The sequence below is a fragment of the Salmo salar genome, chromosome 17 (assembly GCF_965601325.2).
Source record: "Salmo salar chromosome 17, fSalSal1, whole genome shotgun sequence".
NCBI lineage: Eukaryota > Metazoa > Chordata > Actinopteri > Salmoniformes > Salmonidae > Salmo > Salmo salar.
Window position 1 is genome coordinate 19,397,759 of NC_138307.1, and position 24,093 is coordinate 19,421,851.

At 42.1% G+C, this 24,093-nt stretch overlaps 1 protein-coding gene and 1 non-coding gene across 2 annotated transcripts; both read left to right on the top strand.

Moving 5' to 3' along the window:
* Positions 1-4,258: 4,258 nt before the first annotated feature.
* LOC106575630 (actin-related protein 2/3 complex subunit 2-A) lies at positions 4,259-21,848 on the top strand. The gene is made up of 10 exons (XM_014152240.3): positions 4,259-4,559; positions 5,579-5,613; positions 5,747-5,859; positions 7,796-7,841; positions 9,703-9,889; positions 11,597-11,690; positions 13,798-13,924; positions 14,284-14,384; positions 14,824-14,924; positions 21,262-21,848. Exons 1-10 carry the CDS (start codon positions 4,486-4,488, stop codon positions 21,281-21,283), a joined length of 900 nt encoding a protein of 299 aa, XP_014007715.1. The 5' UTR covers positions 4,259-4,485; the 3' UTR covers positions 21,284-21,848.
* trnaa-ugc (transfer RNA alanine (anticodon UGC)) lies at positions 11,811-11,884 on the top strand. The gene has a single exon. It is a non-coding gene; the product is annotated as a tRNA-Ala (tRNA).
* Positions 21,849-24,093: the final 2,245 nt, after the last annotated feature.

The following is a 24,093-nucleotide window of genomic DNA, read 5'->3' on the forward strand; positions in this document are numbered from 1 at the left end:
TTCCTCAGTTATAAAATATGGCAGTCATCAACCAGATGGCTGTCCTCAACCAAAAATGTCTGTTTATCTTCATTCATTTTGTTTGAGATAGACACTTGGATACATGAAGTTGCATTCATTTGCATAAGCCTACATATAGCATGCATTCATTTTGTATACTGTATACAGTACCAGTCAAAAGTTTGGACAAATCTACTCATTCAAGGGTTTTTCTTTATTTTTTCTATTTTCTACATTGTAGAATAATAGTGAAGACATTAAAACTATGAAATAGCACATCATGTAGAATCATGTAGTAACCATAAGTGTTAAACAAATCAAAATCTATTATATATTTGTAACGTCAGCTTCCAACTCACACCCTCAAACACGTAGATCCCCTGAATGCAGCTCACTTTCCAGCTCACACTCCAGATCCCAATCACCTGAATTCTAATCACCTTTTCACACACCTGAATGTCATTATCACACACTATTTAGTTCAGTTCTTTGCACCCCATCACTGTGAGGTATTGTTTGTTTTGTGACACATGTCTTTCAGAGCGCGCTGTGTATGATAGTTTTTGCCTATTCCCTGCCTGTACTTTAGCCTATTGGATTTCCTGTTATCTACCTATTGCCTGATCTCCCAGACTACGTTACTAGCCTTTTCCCTGCCTGTACTGTTGCCCTTTTGGACACCCTGTGTATGACCTGCCTGCCCCTGGACACAGCAACCTGCCTCCTCCTGTGGTCTTTTGCAATAAACACCTTCTGCACCTGGCGAATGAAACTAGCACTCTGTCTCCCCTTGTGTTCATTACAATATTTTAGATTCTTCAAAGTAGCCACCCTTTGCCTTGGTGACAGCTTTGCCCACTCTTGGTGTTCTCACAACCAGCTTCATGAGGAATACTTTTACAATCTTGAAGGAGTTCCCACATATGCTGAGCACTTGTTGGCTGCTTTTCCATCTCTCCCCGGTCCAACTCATCCAAAACCATCTCAATTGGGTTGAGGTCGGGTGATTGTGGAGGCCAGGTCATCTGATGCAGCACTTCATCACTCTCCTTCTTGGTCAAATAGCCCTTACACAGCCTGGAGGTGTGTTTTGGGTCATAGTCTTGTTGAAAAACAAATGATAGTCCCACAAACCAGATCGGATGGCATATCGCTACAGAATGCTGTGGTAGCCATGCTGGTAAAGTGTGCCTTGAATTCTAAATAAATCGCTGACAGTGTATTTGTATTTATTAGGGATCCCCATTTGCTGCTGCCAAGGCAACAGCTACTCTTCCTGTGATCCAACATTACATATAAAACAAAAGATAAAACAGTGAACTATGTTTGTAATGAATGAGCTAAAGATAAAACAGTACATCATATAACATCTCTACACCACCACATATCCACAACACAAAATGTTCAATACCACCATACAACAATATCACAATGTGTGCATATGCATGTGTCTGTACCTTTGTGTGTGTCTTTTTACAGTCCCCGTTGTTCCATAAGGTGTATTTGTACCTGCTTTTTAAATCTGATTCTACTGCTTTGCATCATTTACCTGATGTGGAATAGAGTTCCATATATTCATGGCTCTATGTAGTACTGTGCGCCTCCCATAGCCTGTTCTGGACTTGGGGACTGTGAAGAGACCTCTGGTGGCGCGTCTTGTGGAGTATGCATGGGTGTCTGTGTGCTAGTATGTTAAACAGACAGCTCGGTACATTCAGCTTGTCAACACCTCTTACAAAAACAAGTAATGTTGAAGTCAATCTCTCTTCCACTTTGAGCCATGAAAGATTGACATGCATGTCATTAATGTTAGCTTTCCGTGTACTTTTAAGGGCCAGCCGTGCTGCCCTGTTCTGAGCCAACTGCAATTTTCCAAAGTCCCTCTTTGTGGCACCTGACCACACTACTGAACAGTAGTCTAGGTGCGACAAAACCAGGGCCTGTAGGACCTGCCTTGTTGATAGTGTTGTTAAGAAGGCAGAGCATCGCTTTATTATGGACAGACTTCTCCCCATCTTAGCTACTGTTGTATCAATATGTTTGACCGTGACAGTTTACAATCCAGGGTTACTCCAAGCAGTTTAGTCACCTCAACTTGCTCCATTTAAACATTATTCATTACGAGATGTAGTTGAGGTTTAGGGTTTAGTGAATGATTTGTCCCAAATAAAATGCTTTTAGTTTTGGAAATATTTAGGACTAACTTATTCCTTGCTACCCATTCCGAAACTAACTGCAGCTCTTTGTTAAGTGTTGCAGTCATTTCAGTCGCTGTAGTAGCTGACATGTATACTGTCGAGTCATTCGCATACATAGACACACTGGCCTTATTCAAAGCCAGTGGCATGTCGTTAGTAAAGATAGAAACAAGCAAGGGGCCTAAACAGCTGTACTGGGGAATTCCTGATTCTACCTGAATTATGTTTGAGAGGCTTCCATAAAAGAACACCTTCTGTGTTCTGTTAGACAAGTAACTCTTCATCCACCTTATAGCAGGGGGTGTAAAGCCAAAACACATATGTTTTTCCAGCAGCAAACTATAATCGATAATGTCAAAAGCTGCACTGAAGTCTAACAAGACAGCCCCCACACTAATTGAATCATCAATTTCTCTCAGCCAATCATCAGTCATTTGTGTAAGTGCTGTGCTTGTTGAGTGTCCTTCCTTATATGCGTGCTGAAAGTCTGTTGTCAATTTGTTTACTGTGAAATAGCATTGTATCTGGTCAAACACCATTTTTTCCAGAAGTTTACTACGGGTTGGAAACATGCTGATTGGTCAGCTGTTTAAGCAAGTAAAGGGTCACCAGCAAAGCATCCCCCACACCATCACACCTCCTCCTCCATGCTTCATGCTGGGAACCACACATGCGAAGATCATCCGTTCACCTACTCTGCATCTCACAAAGACACGGCGGTTGGAACCAAAATTCTCAAATTTGGACTCATCAGGCCAAAGGACAGATTTCCACCGGTCTAATATCCATTGCTCATGTTTCTTGGCCCAAGCAAGTCTCTTCCTCTTATTGGGGTCCTTTAGTAGTGGTTTCTTTGCAGCAATTCGACCATGAAGGCCTGATTCATGCAGTCTCCTCTGAACAGTTGATGTTGAGATGTGTCTGTTACTTGAACTCTGTGAAGCATTTATTTGGACTACAATCAGAGGTGCAGTTAATTCTAATGAACTTATCCTCTGCAGCAGAGGTAACTCTGGGTCTCCCTTTCCTGTGGCGGCCCTCATGAGAGCTCGTTTCATCATAGCGCTTGATGGCTTTTGCAACTGCACTTGAAGAAACGTCCAAAGTTCTTGAAATGTTTCGCATTGACTGACCTTCATGTCTTAAAGTAATGACGGACTGTCGTTTCTCTTTGCTTATTTGAGCTGTTCTTGCCATAATATGGACTTGGTCTTTTACCAATAAGGCACCTCGGGTGTTTGTGGTATATGGCCAATAAACCACAGCTAAGGGCTGTATCCAGAAACTCCACGTTGTGTCGTGCATAAGAACAGCCATATACCACACCCCCTCGGGCCTTATTGCTTAAATAACTGCTCCCCTTCCTTCTGTGTTTTTGTCAGATAACAAAACACATTTAAATCGTTCATTTTTCCTTCTTACTCCTACTAATAGACCAACCACAAGTTTGTAATGTAGTAGGCTATGTAATGCATGTATTAAATATACTGTATATATATACAGTATCAGTCAAACGTTTGGAAACACTCATTCAAGGGTTTTTCTTTATATTTACTATTTTCTACATTGTAGAATAATAGTGAAGACATTAACACTATTAAATAACACATATGGAATCATGTAGTAACCAAAAAACTGTTAAACAAATCAAATATATTTTATATTTGAGATTCTTCAAAGTAGCCACCCTTTGCCTGGATGACAGCTTTGCACACTCTTGGCATTCTCTCATCCAGCTTCATGAGGTAGTCACCTGGAATGCATTTAAATTAATTTGTGGAATTACTGCGCTTGAGCCAATCAGTTGTGTTGAGCCAATCAGGTAGGGGTGGTATACAGAAGATAGCCCTAATTGCTATTATAAACTGCGCTTGAGCCAATCAGGTAGGGGTGGTATACAGAAGATTGCCCTATTTGCTATTATAAACTGGTTACCAATGTCATTAGAGCATCAAAAATAAATGTTTTGTCATACTCGTTGTATACGGTCTGATATACCACGGCTTTCAGCATTCAGGGCCCGAACCACCCAGTTTATAATAAAAATTTAAGCAATCAGTGTGCACATTTTATATCTAGACCAATATCAGCCACAATTTTACAGGCAGTGCTGTAAGCAACCTTGCTGTAGGGTCCGGAATTAAATAAACTGAAGAGCCGACAGGCGGAAGACTCGGCGGAAGCGGTCTGTCAGGGAAGAAATATTTGCAGAATTTGACACAAAGAAGCCTTAGGATCTAAAATACATTTTATATTTCGATTTAAACGTATTCCCCAGTCCGCTGCAATGATTCTGCTAGAAATCAACAACCGGATTATAGAAGAGACGCTGACGTTGAAATTTGACAGCGCATCCAATGGGTGAGAAATCATTGTTCCAGACTAGCTTGCTAGCTACCGAATAGCTAACAGTAGCCTTATCTTAATGCCTGGCCAGTATTATTTGTTCGACAATGAATGATGGATGGAAAATGTGTGGCTGGTGGAATTGACAGAACAGTGACTATAGATTTGACACGTACAGTAATATTCTGATTTAACTGAATCAAGTGGCACGCGCCTCTGCAGGAGACATCGCTTAGCCGGAATAACGGGGTGTGTCTGTCACTGGTTAACTTTGGCTAGCTAGACTAGCTGGGCAGGGGAAACTTATCTGATAACTGTCTAGCCCCAATAAGGGGGTAAAGCTAAGCGAACTCTAGTTCACGTGTGCTTGTCGGCATCCCCTCGTTTATTGTCCCAATGAACTGCCAATTTTTCAATTATGATGGTGGCTTTCACGTAAAATATGTCCAGCCGTGTTAACTAGCTAACTATACATATCACTGGCTGCTATGCTAATCACCGCAATAAAAGGGAACCTGCTTTTCTAGTTCATTGTATAGTAGCTAGCTAACTAGTTTGCTTTCATCTCTCCTCGCTTTGAATTGAGAAAGATAACGTATCGTTATGGGTTAACCTTGGAATTAGCTAGAGTCGTTCAATTTCAAGAAATGAATAGAGAGTAATCAGACTAGATAGCTGCTAACGAGTATAGCTAGCAATATATTAGCCATCGCATTGTTGGCCTCTTCCGCATTCCAGCATCGCCAAGTTGGGTCTTGTCAGTGCAACTCTCTGGGGAGAGGAACTGCAGTTGTAGACAACTTCTAAACCCCAAGGAGTGCTTTCTTGAAATACAATTGCAAGTTGCACAAAAACCAAAATGGTTTTACACGAATATGCCAACATGGTAACTGCTGCTGCAGAATATTATTATACTGGCAGCAAATTAAGTGTTGTCTAAAGTTAAGCCTACTCAACAAAACATGGCCGAATTTGTTATATTATCATTAATTCAGTTTCATACATATTTGAAATATAATCCTCTCTATTTGTAGGACTAAACCAGAGGCAGTGGAGGTGACATTTGCAGGTGAGTTAAGGACTAGTGGTTATTAATATTTCCACGCAATACCATGCAGTTTTAACAATATTATGCTATTTTCAGGAGTGAGTTGTCCAGGTGGGTGCTTGTTTGTAACTGATGGCTTTTCTCTGAACTGTAGATTTTGATGGTGTCCTCTACCACATCTCCAACCCCGATGGGGACAAGACCAAGCTGATGGTCAGCATCTCCCTCAAGTTCTACAAGGAGCTGCAGGAGCACGGAGCAGATGAGGTGACACACACACCAGCATCTGTACCTCCCTTGCCCTCCGTTCAATCTACAGATATGTCCCGTGTAGCTCAGTTGGTGGAGCATGGCGCTTGCAACGCCAGGGTTGTGGGATCGATTCCCACGGGGGACCAGTGTATGTGACCGACGGGCCCGATTTGGTCTTATGTAGCAAAATTTGAAATTGTGTTTTTTACATTGGATAAAGGTAGAGACTCAGAGCTAGAACATGGTATATCATACACTACAGCTGAGGAACATTGGGAAAGTAATTCTGCTTTGAAAGTTGATAAACATGTAACCTCACTTTTGAGAAAATGGCCTTTAATCTAATTACTCTATCTTATTCTAATTCCACTGATTTCAGAACTCAGTCCTCCAGAAAGAGGAGTGCAACACTTATGCAGTTCTACTACCTGATATATTTCTTTTTTTTAAATCAGTATTAAAAAGGATTACCTACACATACTTACCAGCTCATATTATAGACAGAAGCGCACTACATGGCAGACCAATCCGAACTCATCTCGCAGCATGTCCAGCCCACTCCTTTTCTCAGCCAATCATTGCTAGCTGGAAGGATGCTGTCTCTTTCCATGGCTAAACCAACTAGGCTTGTAATTTAACAACTTTATTTGTATTTCCATATGGCATTCAAGTCTGTTATTAAGGCATTGTTCCAGAATGCATTTCTTGCAACAAAAAATGCATTTTGATAAAAAAAGAAAAAGTTTACGTTCAAATGGAGCTCCTGTGAAGTAGTGATGCATTTTTTTTAAGGATGAAAATGTGTGCACTCACTACTGTGAGTTGCTCTGTATAAGAGTGTCTGCTAAATTACTCAAATGTAATGCTTGAAAACTAACCCATGGCACTCATCATAGCTTCAATTGTAGTTTAAAATGTGTGTCAGAGTAGATGTTTATTTTGTGAAAAAGGAGAAATGTCTGTAAAGCAGGATGTCAGGGCTTTGTACATCCTCACCATGTATGGAAGAAAGCAGCAGCAGCAGTGGTTTCTTATAGAAACAGGAAGTGCTCTCTGACTCACCCTATAAGGAGGAAGTGCTGACTGAGACAGCTAAATGTTGCCTAATGAACACCATGACTGCTTTCCTGTAGTCTACCAGTCCTTGTTTTCTTACTCTCTGCGAGCACTACTGGATCAAAGGACTGGATAAGTTTTAACAGTATTGCTTTTACCTGTCGAGCACTTTAAGCTCATGGAGGAAAAGAGCTGTGGAAAGGAACACCTATATCACTTGCTGCACAGTGGTGTGTTTTTTTAAAGGACCAGATCATGTCCCAGTCCTGTCACCTGACCATAGAAAGTTAGTCTGCCTTCATTGCCTTGTCTCCTACTTCAAGCTCTGTTCTTCATTGTAGTGGTATAGAAAGCTAGTTTAACAACTGCAAAAACAAAGTGGCCTTGTGAGAACATGTTCAGCTAATCAAGCCTTGTCCTTTTCAGTCACTCAATGTACATTTGGTTCACCTTGTCACCTTTCTTCACTAACTCACAACAAAACACATTTTCGTGTAGAAATGTTCCGCTTTGTGTTACATAATAGATTTACACAATACATAAATACATGTGTCACAATGGTGCACTCTTGCAATTTTACTGTAAAGGAAACTGAGTTGCAGTACAGCTTCTTATAATAGAAGTTGTGTCATCTCTGTTTTGACATGTGGAAGCTGGATTTGCATATTATTGCCTTTTTTGTTCAGAACATGGGCTACATTCCAGTGATTCCACATTGGCAGGTAACCGTTGTTTTAGGGGAAGGCTTATGATCTCCCCTTACCATTATCTACACTGAGACATCCATCCCTACCAGTCCACTCTAGCTCTCTGATGTTGCATAGCTGGTGTCTGACTCTGTTGGTGCCTTTGCTCTCTGGCCCTAATAACACACCAAATCCCTCCCTCCTTTCAGCTGCTGAAGCGGGTCTATGGGAACTTCCTGGTTTCACCCGAGGCGTGTAAGTATTATGTAACTACTGTCCACTCTCCCTATGTAAGTTACCACTGTCACAATGTTAATGACTCCAACTACTCAGAGAATGATCAACAGCGCGTCATATAGCCTATCCCTTACGGAGGTCCAACACCCACACTTTACTTATATTACTACCACTGACTTTGTTGGTAGCTACTTTATTCAGGAAAAATGTACTAACTATGACTGAGATACAATATGTGGTTGTCCCACCACCTAGCTGTGACTGAGATACAGTATGTGGTTGTCCCGCCACCTAGCTGTGACTGAGATACAGTATGTGGTTGTCCCGCCACCTAGCTGTGACTGAGATACAGTATGTGGTTGTCCCGCCACCTAGCTGTGACTGAGATACTGTATGTGGTTGTCCCGCCACCTAGCTGTGACTGAGATACTGTATGTGGTTGTCCCGCCACCTAGCTGTGACTGAGATACAGTATGTGGTTGTCCCGCCACCTAGCTGTGACTGAGATACAGTATGTGGTTGTCCCGCCACCTAGCTGTGACTGAGATACAGTATGTGGTTGTCCCGCCACCTAGCTGTGACTGAGATACAGTATGTGGTTGTCCCGCCACCTAGCTGTGACTGAGATACAGTATGTGGTTGTCCCACCACCTAGCTGTGACTGAGATACTGTATGTGGTTGTCCCACCACCTAGCTGTGACTGAGATACTGTATGTGGTTGTCCCACCACCTAGCTGTGACTGAGATACAGTATGTGGTTGTCCCACCACCTAGCTGTGACTGAGATACAGTATGTGGTTGTCCCACCACCTAGCTGTGACTGAGATACAATATGTGGTTGTCCCACCACCTAGCTGTGACTGAGATACAATATGTGGTTGTGACACCACCTAGCTGTGACTGAGATACAGTATGTGGTTGTCCCACCACCTAGCTGTGACTGAGATACAGTATGTGGTTGTCCCACCACCTAGCTGTGACTGAGATACTGTATGTGGTTGTCCCACCACCTAGCTGTGACTGAGATACTGTATGTGGTTGTCCCACCACCTAGCTGTGACTGAGATACTGTATGTGGTTGTCCCACCACCTAGCTGTGACTGAGATACTGTATGTGGTTGTCCCACCACCTAGCTGTGACTGAGATACTGTATGTGGTTGTCCCACCACCTAGCTGTGACTGAGATACTGTATGTGGTTGTCCCGCCACCTAGCTGTGACTGAGATACTGTATGTGGTTGTCCCGCCACCTAGCTGTGACTGAGATACTGTATGTGGTTGTCCCGCCACCTAGCTGTGACTGAGATACTGTATGTGGTTGTCCCGCCACCTAGCTGTGACTGAGATACAGTATGTGGTTGTCCCACCACCTAGCTGTGACTGAGATACTGTATGTGGTTGTCCCACCACCTAGCTGTGACTGTAAATCACTATAAATGACTCAAATGTAAAAAAGAAACAACTGGTTCTTGTTTTCCTGCTTTAGTTTTTTCCACAGCCTGAACTGTAGACACATTCAATTAAAATAACACCAATCACCCACGTCCTCCTCCGTGATTGAAACTATGGATAGTGTTTACTGGGTGATACGCTGTCTTTGGTTGGCACCAGGTCTAACGCTTTGCATTTAGGCCAACACGTTATTCGTTTTTTTTTTTTTGCTTAATAGTTTACTTTGCTGGCAAGTCGACGCAGAATTTGGGTTTTATTAGCATTTGTCATTTGCTATAGGCTGGTTTTGACCCCCATTCCCATCAGAGATTGACACACAATTGACACCATGTCATAGTTAGTAAACCTCTTACAAATAAGTTTTCTAGCGATTGAATAATTATATCGAACAATAGCTGATCTTGTCTGTGATTGGCCTTCTCCTAGGCTACAACGTGTCCCTTCTCTTTGACCTGGATGCGGTCCCGGCCAACAAGGAGGAAGTGATCCACCAGGCGGGCATGCTGAAGAGGAACTGCTTTGCCTCGGTATTCGAGAAGTACTTCAAGTTCCAGGAGGAGGGCAAGGAGGGAGAGAAGAGGGCCGTGGTCCACTACAGAGACGACGAGTCCATGTAGGTGGCCACTGCACTGCCTGGATGAAAATGTATAGAAGTAACCATAGACAAAAACAAGGATGCTATTTGTTGTTGACCACAAAGTCTGAGGCTTTGGGTGGGGGGGTTCTACTAAAACATTTGGAATTGTTTTAAGGTGGTCATGACATGGATCGTTTAGCTATTTGATTTGGAATTTTAGGACCTCTGTAGGTATCAAAACAATTACTTGTTAAAATATAGAATTTTGCCTTTACTGCTATAGCCCATAGAAACACATTGAATAACACATTCATAAATGGCAAAACAGTCAAAAATAAATCATACGGTTTTGAAGTATGTCTCTCAGTCTCACACACTACCGGTCAAAAGTTTTAGAACACCTACTCAAGGGTTTTTCTTTATTTGTACTATTTTCTACATTGTAGAATAATAGTGAAGATATCAAAACAATGAAAAGGCACCTATGGAATCGTGTAGTAACCAAAAAAGTGTTACACAAATTTAAATATTTGAGATTCTTCAAATGGCTACCATTTGCCTTGATGACAGCTTTGCACACTCTTGGCATTCTGTGAACCAGGTTCATGAGGTAGTCACCTGGAATGGATTTCAATTAACAGGTGTACCTTCTTAAAAGTTAATTAGTGGAATTTCATTCTGTAATGCATTTGAGCCAATCAGTTGTGTTGTGACAAGGTAGGAGTGGTATACAGAAGATAGCCATATTTGGTAAAAGACCAAGTCCATATTATGGTAAGAACAGCTCAAATAAGCAAAGAGAAATGACAGTCCATCATTACTTTAAGACATGAATGTCAGTCAATTGCTCGTTTTTCTTGGCCCAAGCAAGTCTCTTCTTATTGGTGTCCTTTAGTAGTGGTTTCTTTGCAGCAATTCAACCATGAAGGCCTGATTTACGTAGTCTCCTCTGAACAGTTGGCGTGGAAATGTGCCTGTTACTTAGCACTTATTTTGGCTGGTAACTAATGAATTTATCCTCTGCAGCAGAGGTAACTCTGGGTCTTCCTTTCCTGTGGCGGTCTTCATGAGAGACAGTTTTATCATAGCGCTTGATAGTTTTTGCGACTGCGCTTGAAGAAACTTTCAGAGTTTTTTTTAAATGTCCGTATTGACTGACCTTCATGTCTTAAAGTAATGATGGACTGTCATTTCTCTTTGCTTATTTGAGCTGTTCTTGCCATAATATGGACTTGGTCTTTTACCAAATAGGGCTATCTTCTGTATACCACCCCTACCTTGTCACAACATAACAGATTGTCTCAAAAGCACTAAGAAGGAAAGAAATTCCACAAATTAACTTTTAACAAAGCACACCTGTTAATTGAAATGCATTCCAGGTGACTACCTCATGAAGCTGGTTGAGAGAATGCCAAGAGTGTGCAAAGCTGTCATCAAGGCAAAGGGTGGCTACTTTGAAGAATCTCCAATCTAGACTATATTTTGATTTAACACTTTTTTTTTTAGTTGCTACATGATTCCATATGTGTTATTTCATATTTTTGATGTCTTCACTATTCTAAAATATAGAAAATAGTACAAATTTAAAAAAAAAATTGAATGAGTAGGTGTCTAAACCTTTGATTGGCACTGTATATATTTTTAAATCCAAGAAACCTTCCTTTTTTTTTTTTTTTTACTGCCAGTATTCCCTGTCACTGAGGTGACTACTGGTTGTTGACATGTTTCTGTGTTTGTCCTCAGGTATCTGGAGGCCAAGAAGGACAGAGTGACAGTGGTGTTCAGCACTGTGTTCAAAGACGACGATGATGTCATCCTTGGGAAAGTGTTCATGCAGGTAAACAATATTTCTCTCAAGTAGTGATGCGCTGATACTGATATCCAATATTTTCTTTGCCAAAAAAAAAAACGATACCGATATTTAACATTTTAGCGGCCTTTTAAGCATTCTAGTATAGTCCCGTGTGGCTCAGTTGGTAGAGCATGGTGTTTGCAACGCCAGGGTTGTGGGTTCGATTCCCACGGGGGACAAGTATGGAGAAAAAAATGTATGAAAGTCGCTCTGGATAAGAGCGTCTGCTAAATGACTAAAATGTAAATGTATAGTTAAATAGTTCACACATGGCTGCAGCAGTCAAAGGCACTGCATCTCAGTGCAGTAGGCGTCACCACAGTCGTTGGTTCGAATCCAGGCTGTTTCACATCTGGTCGTGATTGGGAGTCCCATAGGGCGGCGCACAATTGGCCCAGTGTCGTCCGGGTTTGGCCGTCATTGTAAATAACAATTTGTTCTTAACGGACTTGCCTAGTTAAAGGTTACCACACTGACGAAAAAGTTATTTTGCTGTCATGTACGTATGTCTCCATTACCAGTAAAACCTATTTCTTTCACTTACTTACTGTGCTGTTTGGTTGTTCATTTGTTCAGTCGTTTCATTCTCAACCAGGATTTCATCATACCATGTCAAGCAGTGAAGTTTCAGCTCTGTCTGTCCGTTGCCTCTCTTCCTTGGTGCGCACTGTCACTGTGTCCGTTTCCATCTTGTCCAGCTGTGTATGTAACATATCACTTAAACCCTGTTTCTTGTCTGCATCGAGGTAGTGGTCCTTGTACATAGCATCGAGCATGGTGGCGACACAGTAAAGAGAGAATGCCACCGACACGCTTGTTCACAGCCTGTGTTGCCAGTTTTGTTGAGCAGGCGTTTCAATGCGGATCCCTGTGGCTCAGTTGGTAGAGCATGGTGTGTGCAACGCCAGCATGGTGTGTGCAACGCCAGGGTTCTGGGTTCGATTCCCACGGGGGGCCAGTACAATTTTTTTTTAATGAAATGTCTGCATTCATTCACTACTGTAAGTCGCTCTGGATAAGAGCGTCTGCAAATGACTGAAATGTAAATGTAATGCCATGACAGAGGGTATCATGTATGCTGTTGATGAGCTTATTTCTCCAGTCAGTTGTTCGAATGGAGATGGCTAGTGTGTTTGTTTCAAACATGTTCTCAAATGCCATTGAAATGGCAGCAGCAGTATGACAACCAGCACATTCATGAGCATGAAATACGGTTCGACGACCCACTGTGCTGTCAGACTCCGCATAGTCATGGAGCTGATATCGCTAGTCCAAATGTTAGTCGTCAAGCTAATAGCAGTGATGCTATTACTGTGTAACTCCGGTAGGGCAACATCTGAAAAATGGCACACTTGGTAGTGTGTACCGGTGCTCGACCAGTCGGCGAAAGCCAACATCACCCACGCCAGAGAACGGTTGTCAAGGACAACGAATTCCATTATCATGGCATTAATGGATTTGGCCTTTGAGTTGCCTCGCTGAAATGTGGTTACTCTTTCAAATGACTGTTCGACTTATTGACTGATCGAGCCACACAGCAGACATTGTGGGCTAGGTTAGGAATGCTGTGTAGTGCAAAATTTTACGTGGCGTCATTACATCATGTACCTACATTACAGGTATGCGCGTCAGCTTTGACATCGGTATTGCACATCGGCGTTAAACTAGAAATATCGGGTCGGCGTTGGCATTTTTAGCTAATATCGGCCGATTCCGATATGTTCACTGATATATTGTGCATCCCTACTCTCAAGTTTTCATTACCCTTAACAGGAACCGCCTCTCACATGATTAAAATGAGCTTGGCAGCACTACGTACGGTACAAAATGATGTAATTACAATATAGTATGTAGTTGTCCATATGGTTGTGAAAAGGAGAAAGGGTGCCAAAGTATCTTTGCGCTGTTGCCTAAAGGTAGTTCACTACAGTAATGATGAAACCCCATCACCTCTCCATGTCTGTGTAAATGATTGATGAAATATCTTATTTGCTCTCTACACTATTAGGTATTTGTCATGGACAACCTTAGTGTGTGTCGCTCTCTGTGTCTCACTGTCTGTCTGTGTTGCTCTCTCTGTCTCTGTGTGTAGGAGTTTAAGGAGGGTCGGCGAGCCAGTCACACTGCCCCCCAGGTTCTGTTCAGCCACCGGGAGCCGCCGCTGGAGCTGAAGGACACCGACGCCGCCGTTGGAGACAACATCGGCTACATCACCTTCGGTCTGTACCAACCTTTCCCAGGTTTTCCACAAATCCTGGCTGGAGGATTCTGGATTTCCTGCTTATTCCCTTCTGATTCCTGGACTCTTCCAAATGGGATTTTGGGCCTTCCTGGGAATTACATGGGTGTACTGTACAAGATGGTGCCTAGAGCTGAATTGTGTGACCATTTAAATATATATATCTTTTTTTACTTAAACTAGACATGCAATTAATTAGTCCGTTTTCCAGCGCTAGCAACATGATAAAAAGTAGTCAGTGGATGATCATAAACAAACATTAGCTTGAATATCAGGTCAGTCATCAGCCTAATTCCAATGTCTTTGTGGTAATGTGTGTTATTCCTCCTGTCCTCTCAGTCCTGTTCCCACGTCACACCAATGCCAACGCCAGAGACAACACCATCAACCTCATCCACACCTTCAGGGACTACCTGCACTACCACATAAAGTGCTCCAAGGTGACTTCCCTAACTAGTATACTAACTAGGACCCTATTAGTCCCAACTTCTGCACTGCCCTAACTAGGACACTACTATACCTGCACTACCCAATATAGTGCTCCAAGATGAGCACTAACTATTGGCCTTACTAGGGCCCTACCGTACCTGCACTACCATGTAAAGGAACAGTTTTCTGGACATAGATTAAGCAAGGGTTGAGGGAATAACTTTACCTGCCCTACTTTACCAGCACTAGCATGGTAAAACGCTGCAGTCTGTGATTATAAAGGTATCTGATCGGCTTTCCATCGTAAAAAGTGACTTGCGTGTAAATATGTGTTTTTCAGATTCCTGCCTGGTATGAGTTGAGGTCAGTTGGGTCAGTTAGTGTGTGTGTGTCAGTGAGCTGTTGGTTCAGTAGGTGTGTATTAAGGTATGTCCTTGCCCCCCCCTCCAGGCCTACATCCACACACGTATGAGGGCTAAGACTTCTGACTTCCTCAAGGTGTTGAACAGGGCTCGACCCGACGCTGAGAAGAAGGAGATGAAGACCATGTCGTAAGTTCCTGAGTATTACATGTTTATGTGGGAGGGGGATCCTAGATCAGCACACCTACTCTCAGATGCTTTTAGAATATGGTCCCATACCTGGACTGTGCTTGATTGAGCTTGCCTGGAACTAATTAAATAGTCCCAAAAGTGCAAGCCCCACCCACCCGGCACTCCAGCCAATGCTTGAACAAAACGCTCAAAGTATTTGAAAAAATAAACATACTATTAGAACCCAGGTCTGGCTTATTCCACTGCCAGCCATTGGGTTCACTGGGATGTGGGTGACCTAACGTTGACTCTAGCTAGCAGCACTGCCTGTAGGACACTTCTGTCCTTAAAAACAAGTCATATGGGAAATTCACCTTGCTGGAACTGTGTGCCTCTGAGTGCAGCCTGTTCTCAAAGAGATCAGTTAATCTGTTATCATTTATTGAAGCACACTGGCTACTTTCACCATGTCCCCAGATCTTATTGTCCCTGATAATGCTTTTTTTTATTTTGTGTGTGAAATGTTTCCACGTCCCTCGCCCACCTCGACATTAATTAAGGAAATACCAACACCGAACGCACACTCATCGGCGCCTGTGTGGTGAACAGCAGTCAGACGGAGAGAGACAGCCAGGGTGGAAGTGTGTACTCTCTCTACATCTCTGGTACCAAGTTGTAGCCTTCGCCCGAACCACAGCTGATAAATGAATGGATTGCAGAGATTCCTTAGAAGCTGATTAAAAGAATAGATTCTACAGATTCCTTAGAACCCTCCTGTAATGGTCTTGTGTCTGTAGGCTACTGTGTTTGTGAGGGCGGTCTTGTTTCAACAGTTGTGTTTGTTCGTTCATTGTGTGTGTCCTACTAGAACTGCTCTGACACTAGCAGCGCAGTTTGAAGTGGGTTCCGGTGGAATTTTTACAAGCTCCCCCCACTCACACTCAGTTTGGTCCCTATTGCTCTGTGGGATCTGTGGATCTGACCAGCACTCCCCCTCTCTGTCTGAAACAGAAGAGACCTTGTCTAAATATGAATATTTAACGGTGACTCCGGGGAATTCTATGCCACTGTTCCTCAGGGAGCTCTGCTCTGGGTGGAAGGAAGCAGGGGTGGACTCTTGTTTCACAATCTGGGATTTAGTCAGCGGTAGTTGACATAGTTGGGTCTACATTTAGTTGGAAGGTGTGGTATCTGTATTTATTTTACTCCTGCATGAAGGCCATATGTGCTGACCTTTTGTGTGTTGACCAAGAGTCGTTTTGTTCTTTCGACCAATCAATTGGTCAACATTTTTAAACGTGTATTTTTCCCTATAGACACATCGAATGTCTTTTAATCAAATCAACTATATATACTGAGCTTGTCTGATGCTTTAAGCGAACTGTTTGATTAAATAATTGGTAGCTGGATGGTATGGTAGCTCTCCAGGATGGTAGCTCTCAGGAACAGGGTTGGAGAGTGAACCTATAGGATGGTAGTTCTCCAGGAACAGGGTTGGAGAGTGAACCTATAGGATGGTAGTTCTCCAGGAACAGGGTTAAAGAGAGGACCTATAGGATGGTAGTTCTCCGGGAACAGGGTTGGAGAGAGAACCTATAGGATGGTAGTTCTCCGGGAACAGGGTTGGAGAGAGAACCTATAGGATGGTAGTTCTCCGGGAACAGGGTTGGAGAGAGAACCTATAGGATGGTAGTTCTCCGGGAACAGGGTTGGAGAGAGAACCTATAGGATGGTAGTTCTCCGGGAACAGGGTTGAAGTGAACCTATAGGATGGTAGTCAGGAAGCGCTGAGTCCATATTAGATCTATGTGTGCCACGTTTTTTTGTAAAGCCTTTATTGCAGCAAGGACTAAACAGTCACATTCGTGAATGCAATTTCCGAAATGGAATGGTTTAGGCCTATTTATTGTTTATGCTAATTATTCAATGGTTTTATTTTATTTTTAAACTAAAATGCTTGATTGCATTTCACATCATGAATGACTCGTATGCTGTGTGATGACATGAACAAATTAATTATTGATACAGTAGCCTATACAAGTCTTGAAATATAGGCCTAAATAAGTTACGGTATTAAGACTAAACAGGGTGGGCTCTTAGGCCTACAGCCTGATGGTGGTTATATAAGGCTGCTATACTAAGCCTACTAATGATAGACATAAATTATTATTATATTAATAACAATAATGGAAAAGGAGGGTTATTGTAAATATAATTTCAGGCAATTTGTAACAGTGTAAATGACACTAAATAATACTAGAGGCTGGTCTAACGGAAAAAAGTGTATAGCCTTTATATTTCAGCATAGCAAAGATTAAAAACGTCTGAATTTGTGATTGTTATGTGAGGCTTGGTGCTCAGTGTCAGTAGGTTGTTAACACTCAAACAGGCAACAGAAGTAGGATCTGTCTTATTTCTGTAGATACAGCGCACTGATGTTTCACAACCGCAACCACTATCCAACACGGGAGAAAGCGCATTTGTTATAAAATGATATTTTTATTTCTATTGCACCATTGTTCTTACATAATGTAACCATATACAATTCCAGTAGCACGTCTTGGACTGTGCCATCCCCAAGGCCTCCACAATGGATCAGTCCACTCAGACAGGCACCAATCAGACGACGTGTTTTGTACATCATGATTTAAAATAATGTTTTGCTGCTGCTCGACTAAAGAAATCTAGGTCGACTAACAGCCTATCAACCAAACAATTGACTAGTCGACTATATTGTCAGCCCTAATCTACAGTGCCTTCTGAAAGTATTCACACTCCTTTTCCACCTTCTGTTACAGCCTGAATTTAAAATGGATTAAGTTGCACAACAACACAAAATTTGTCACTGGCCTACACACAATACCCCATAATGTCAGTGGAATTATGTTTCTAATTATTTTTTACAACTGAATAAAAATTTAAAAAAAGCTGTAATGTGGTGAGTCAATAAGGATTCAACCTCTTTGTTATGGCAAGCCTAAAAGTTCAGGAGTAAAAATGTGCTTAGCAAGTCCCAGAATAGGTTGCATGGACTCTGTGTGCTATAATGTTTAACATGATTTTTTTAAATAACTACCTCATCTCTGTACATCCCACATGCAATTAATTATCTGTAAGGTCCCTCAGTCGTGCAGTGAATTTCAAACACGGGTTCAATCACAAAGACCACGGAGGTTTTCTAATGCCTTGCAAAGAAGGGCGCCTATTGGTAGATGGCTAAAAATGTAAAAAGCAGACATTGAATATCCCTTTGACCATGGTGAAGTTATTAATTACACTTTGGATGGGGCGTCAATACACCGTCACTACAAAGATACAGATGTTCTTCCTAACTCAGTTGCCAGAGAGGAAGGAAACTGCCTTTGGGATTTTACAGTGAATCCAATGGTGACTTTAAAACAGAGTTTAATGGCTGTGATGGGAGCAAAGTGAGGATTTATTGACAACATTGTAGTTACTCCACAATACTAACCTAATTGACAGAGTGAAAAGAAGGAAGCCTGTACAGAATAAAAATATTCTATAACATGCATCCTGTTTGCAACAAGGCACTAAAGTAATGCTTCAAAAAATGTGGCAAAGCAATTACATTTTTGTCCTGAATACAAAGTGTTATGTTTGGGGCAATACAACAGCTCAAATAAGCAAAGAGAAATGACAGTTCATCATTATTTTAAGACACGAAGGTCAGTCATTGCGGAGATCATCCATTCACCTACTCTGTCTCATAAAGACATGGCGGTTGGAAACAAGAAACTCACAGTTGGACTCATCAGGCCAAAGGACAGATTTCCACCTGTCTAATGTCCGTTGCTTGTGTTTCTTGGCCCAAGCAAGTCTCTTCTTATTGGTGTCCTTTAGTAGTGGTTTCTTTGCAACAATTCAACCATGTTCACGCAGTCTCCTCAGAACAGTTGATGTTGAGATGCGTCTGTTACTTGAACTCTGAAGCATTTATTTGGGCTGCAATCTGAGGCTGGTAACTCTAATGAACTTATCCTCTGCAGCAGAGTTAACTCTGGGTCTTCCTTTCCTGTGGCGGTCCTCATGGGAGCCAGTTTCAACATAACACTTGATGGTTTTTTCGACTGCGCTTGAAGAAATGTTCAAAGTTCTTGTAATGTTCCACATTGACTGACCTTCATGTCTTAAAGTAATGATGGACTGTCGTTTCTCTTTGCTTATTTGAGCTGTTCTTGCCATAATAGACCTATCTTCTGTATATCCCCCTACCTTGTCACAACACAACTGATTGGCTCAAGCGCATTAACCCTCCTGTTGTGTTCGTTTCATGTTAATGAATTCTGTGTTCCCGGTCCAAAATGACCGTCCCCATTTATAGTGGATTATGAATCCATAATACATTTATTATCACCTAATGTTGTGTTAGATCTTTTTATCAACTTAAGTTCTTGTGAACATTACAAGTTTTGAATTTCTATTTGCTATTCATGGCCTGTATGAGCTCAGGTCAATGAGGCCTACAACTTATTTTTGAGTAAAAAAAAAAGCATAATGTATGGATTATTTTGACTATAACAAATACTCAGATGAAACATATTGTGCTATTTATCACAGACTACTTCGTGTCAAAGTTTAACAAGGACTCTCTCCTCCTCACCAGTGTCATGATCAAAGATATGATCAAGAGCCTCACATACAGTATATCGTTTGGTCATTGTGCTGCCACAGAATGGATTGTGAGCAAGGCCTCAAAAAAGCTTTATATACCAGAGCTGTGAGAAGTTCTATATATTATTGAAACAATGTTGTGATTGTTTGTGAGAATGCCAACAAGTGTGGTTCCCATGGGGGAAAGATATCTGTTGGGGAAAGGTTCCCGTGGGGGTTGCCATGGAAGCCAAGAAGGGGAGTGTGTGTGTGTGTGCTCAAACACACATGCATGTGGAGGTCTGGGAGAGGAAGTGTGTCCATCTGATGAATGGGCATGTGTCTAAACTCAGTTTTATACACTAATTGTAGTCTCACCCATTTCATTTCTAATGACCAGTCATTTTTGACCGGGAAACACTATAGGTGTACAAAAGTTAAATTAAACACCCAAAATGCTATGAAAATCATCATTTATTTTGTGTGTTCAGATGCCTTGTGGAAAAAGTCATGGAACCTTATGAGAATCAGGTTAAGTGAACTACATTTTTCAGAGAGAACTTGTAAATCGGTCCAATTCGAGCAGGAACACAGCAGGAGGGTTAAGAAGGAAAGAAATTCTACAAATTAACTTTTGACAAGGCACACCTGTTAATTGAAAATCATTCCAGGTGAGTACCTCATGAAACTGGTTGAGAGTGTGCAAAGCTGTCATCAAGGCAAATGGTGGCTACTTTGAAGAATCTCAAATATAAAATATATTTGTTTAAAATATATTTATTTAACACTTATTTCATAGTTTTGATGTCTTCACTATTATTCTACAATGTAGAAAATAGTACTTTTTATTAAAAATTTTTTACCTGGAATGAATAGGTGTCTAAACTTTTGACTGGTACTGTGTATATATGCTTTTTTTTTATTTTACCCCCCTTTTCTCACCAACGGGCTCGAGAGAGAGGCGAAGGTCGAGTCATGCGTCCTCCGAAACATGACCCGCCAAACTGCGCTTCTTAATTATTAACACCCACCCGCTTAACCTGGAAAGCAGCTGCACCAATGTGTTGGAGGAAGTACTGTTTAACTGACAATCAGTCAGCCTGCAGGTGCCCGGGCCGCCACAAAGAGTCGCTAGAGCGCAATGAGCCAAGTAAAGCTCCCCCGGCCAAACACTCCCCTAACCTGGCCAACACTGGGCCAATTGTGCACCGCCCTTTGGGACTCCGAGTCATGGCCGGTTGTAACACAGCCTGGGATCGAACCCGGGTCTGTAGTGACGCTTCAAACACTGCGCCACTCGGGAGGCCCCATGTATTTCATTTTCAATAAATTTGCAAACATTTGTAAAATTAGCATGTTTTCACTTTGACATTATGGGGTATTGTGTGTAGATGGATGAGTGGGGGGGGGAATTATATTTGGAATTCAGCATGTAACACAACAAATGTGGAATATGTCGAGGGGTATAAATACTTTCTAAAGGCACTATCTGCCTTCAGCTGTCAACTATATCTTTCAACTGCAACATTTCAACAAGTTTGTCACCTAGTCAGCACCAGCGAGGAGCCTACCTTGGACCTCGTGGCGAGAGGGTTTTCCTTTAAAACATTGACGGAATAACACCTAGAAGCAGTAATGCCAAGCCCTCTGTAGAATAGGCTTTAGGGCGAGCTGCCAACAAAGTGTCTGTGGCAAGACTTTTTCATTGATTTCTGGCTAACTGTTTTTTTATGTCTGTTTTCAGGGGCAAGACGTTCTCCCGCTGAGGCTGGTCCACACGCGCACTCTGACCCCTGGACATGCCCAATCGTGCCACACTGAGACTCGACTCCACATTGGACAGGATCACAGGCCCCTAAAGCCCCGCCCAGCGCATGTCCATCCTGTCTTTTTTAAATAAAGTTGTCTCCTCTTTGAATAAAGTTGTTTCTTAGTAGAAATCGAGGCTTAAACAAATAAAAAGGGCATTCCTTGCTTTGCATAGTTAAAAGATAATTATTAGTCCTATATAAATATATATATAAAAAATATGAAATGTTTTGATACGATATCTTTTACTCCATTTGGTACTCTTACCTTGCTCCCTCCCTTCCTCCCTCCCTGGTGGTGTCCATAACTTCAGAACCCCTCCTCTCTCCCTCTCCCTCCCTGGTGGTGTCCATAACTTCAGAACCCCTCCTACCTCCCTGGTGGTGTCCATAACTTCAGAACCCCTCCTACCTCCCTGGTGGCGTCCATAACTTCAGAACCCCTCTCTTTCTTTCTTCCTCTCTGCTTCCATGTTGTCTGTACCATTGTCATTGGAAAAATAAACCAGTCTTATAAAAATCATTATTTTCTGTGTTGTGGTTTCACAGACCTTAATCTCACATTAACATTACTTTATTTGTCCAATTGTACAGGTACAAGGTCCAACGGAAATGTGACTTGCACTTTATCCCAACTCCTCCAAAAGACTAAAAGGTACACAAGGGGGCTGCCATACTACGGCGCAATTGTGGGGGTTAAGTGCCTTGTTCAAGGGAGCGACGGCATCTAGGATTTGATACCAGCTAACTTCATGCATGATTTTTCCCTTAAGACTCGGGATTCGACCTGGCAACCCTCCAGTTGCTGGCTTCTCTAACCACTAGGCTACCTGTCGATACCTGCCATCATGTCCTAGTCACAATTCTTTACAACTTCAGTCCTTGTTTGACAGAACTTCATCTCACATCAACCAAAGTTGTTTTCTTGTTTATTTTTTGCTGTTTCATCTAGATACCGTTCCAGTGAACTCCAGGCCACGTTTCCTTAGATCATTGTCAGCCATGAGTTTCTTTTCCAGGGATAGCTGCGTCTCCTTTGACAACACATTATCTTGCGATAACAAAAACATGAAATTTGACCTGTTGCTAGGGAACATGACAATGGTGGAGATTTGAGAGAGTTCAGTCAAGGGTAAAGTACCACTCATTACAAGTTGGCACCACTGAGTGATTGGGGGATGATGGACACATTGTCAACATCCTTTCTCAGGAATGTTATGTATAGCATTCAAACTGGTGTGGAGTAATACCGAGGAGAGTATGAGGAGGCCTGCCTACTTTATTTTACCATAGGTACAGTACAGCAGAACCGGTAGATCTGTTTGCTCGTGCTCTTGCCAACTCTGTAATGCCACACGTCTTACAAAGAACCTAATCTTACACTTCAGCAACTGTAGTTGTCATTCATGGGAGACATGTTTTACTGTTGCATCATCTTTGATTTCACTTTAGCTTCTCTGAAAACAGCTCTGTTAATCCAGTGGTGTGTGGTGGAGTATGATCAGGATGTTTACCCTGGTATCGTGCGAAACGTTGACGCGGAGAGTGGTGCGTTTGTGAAAACCATGTGTCGCGTTGGCCCCAACCATTGTTTTTGGCCAATGAGACGATATCATATGGTACAGACCACAGCATGTGCTTGGACTTGTCCCTGAGCCCCATCCAGTGACCAAAAGGCACATGGAGCTGGATGCCTTGGTCTGGGAGGAACTTAGAAAGAGAACTAAGTCTTAGATACACTTGGAAACTCACTATACAGTACATACAAAGCAGGGCATAAAATCATACATTTAAATAAAACGTGTAGCTCTCAATTAACTCTTCCCTCTATACAGTTGAAGTCGGAAGTTTACATACACTTGGATTGGAGTCATTAAAACTTGTTTTTCAGCCAAGAAATTTGTTAAACTATAGTTTTGGCAAGTCAGTTAGGCTACTTTGTGCATGACAAGTAATTTTTCCAACAATTGTTTACAGACAGATTATTTCACTTATAATTCACTGTATCACAATTCTAGTGGGTCAGAAGTTTACATACACTAAGTTGACTGTGCCTTTAAACAGCTTGGAAAAGTCCAGAAAATGATGTCATGGCTTTAGAAACTTCTGAAAGGCTAATTGACATCATTTGAGTCAATTGGAGGTGTACCTGTGGGTTATTTCAAAGCCTACCTTCAAACTCAGTGCCTTTTTGCTTGACATGGGAAAATCAAAGGAAATCAGCCAAGATCTCAGAAAAACATTGTAGACCTCCACAAGTCTGGTTCATCCTTGGGAGCAATTTTCAAACGCATGAAGGTACCACATTCATCTGTACAAACAATAGTATGCAAGTATAAACACCATGGGACCACGCAGCTGTCATAAGGAAGGAAGGAGACACGTTCTGTCTCCTAGAGATGAATGTACTTTGGTGCGAAAAGTGCAAATCAATCCCAGAACAACAGCAAAGGACCCTGTGAAGATGCTGGAGGAAACGGGTACAAAAGTATCTATATCCACAATAAATGGAATCCTATATCGACATAACCTGAAAGGCCGCTCAGCAAGGAAGAAGCCACTGCTCCAAAACCTCCATAAAAAAGTCAGACTACGGTTTGCAACTGCACATGGGGACAAAGATCGTACGTTTTGGAGAAATGTCCTCTGGTCTGATGAAACAAAAATGGAACTGTTTGGCATAATGACCATCGTTATGTTTGGTGGAAAAAGGGGGATGTTTGCAGGCCGAAGAACACCATTCTAACCGTGAAGCACGGGGGTGGCGG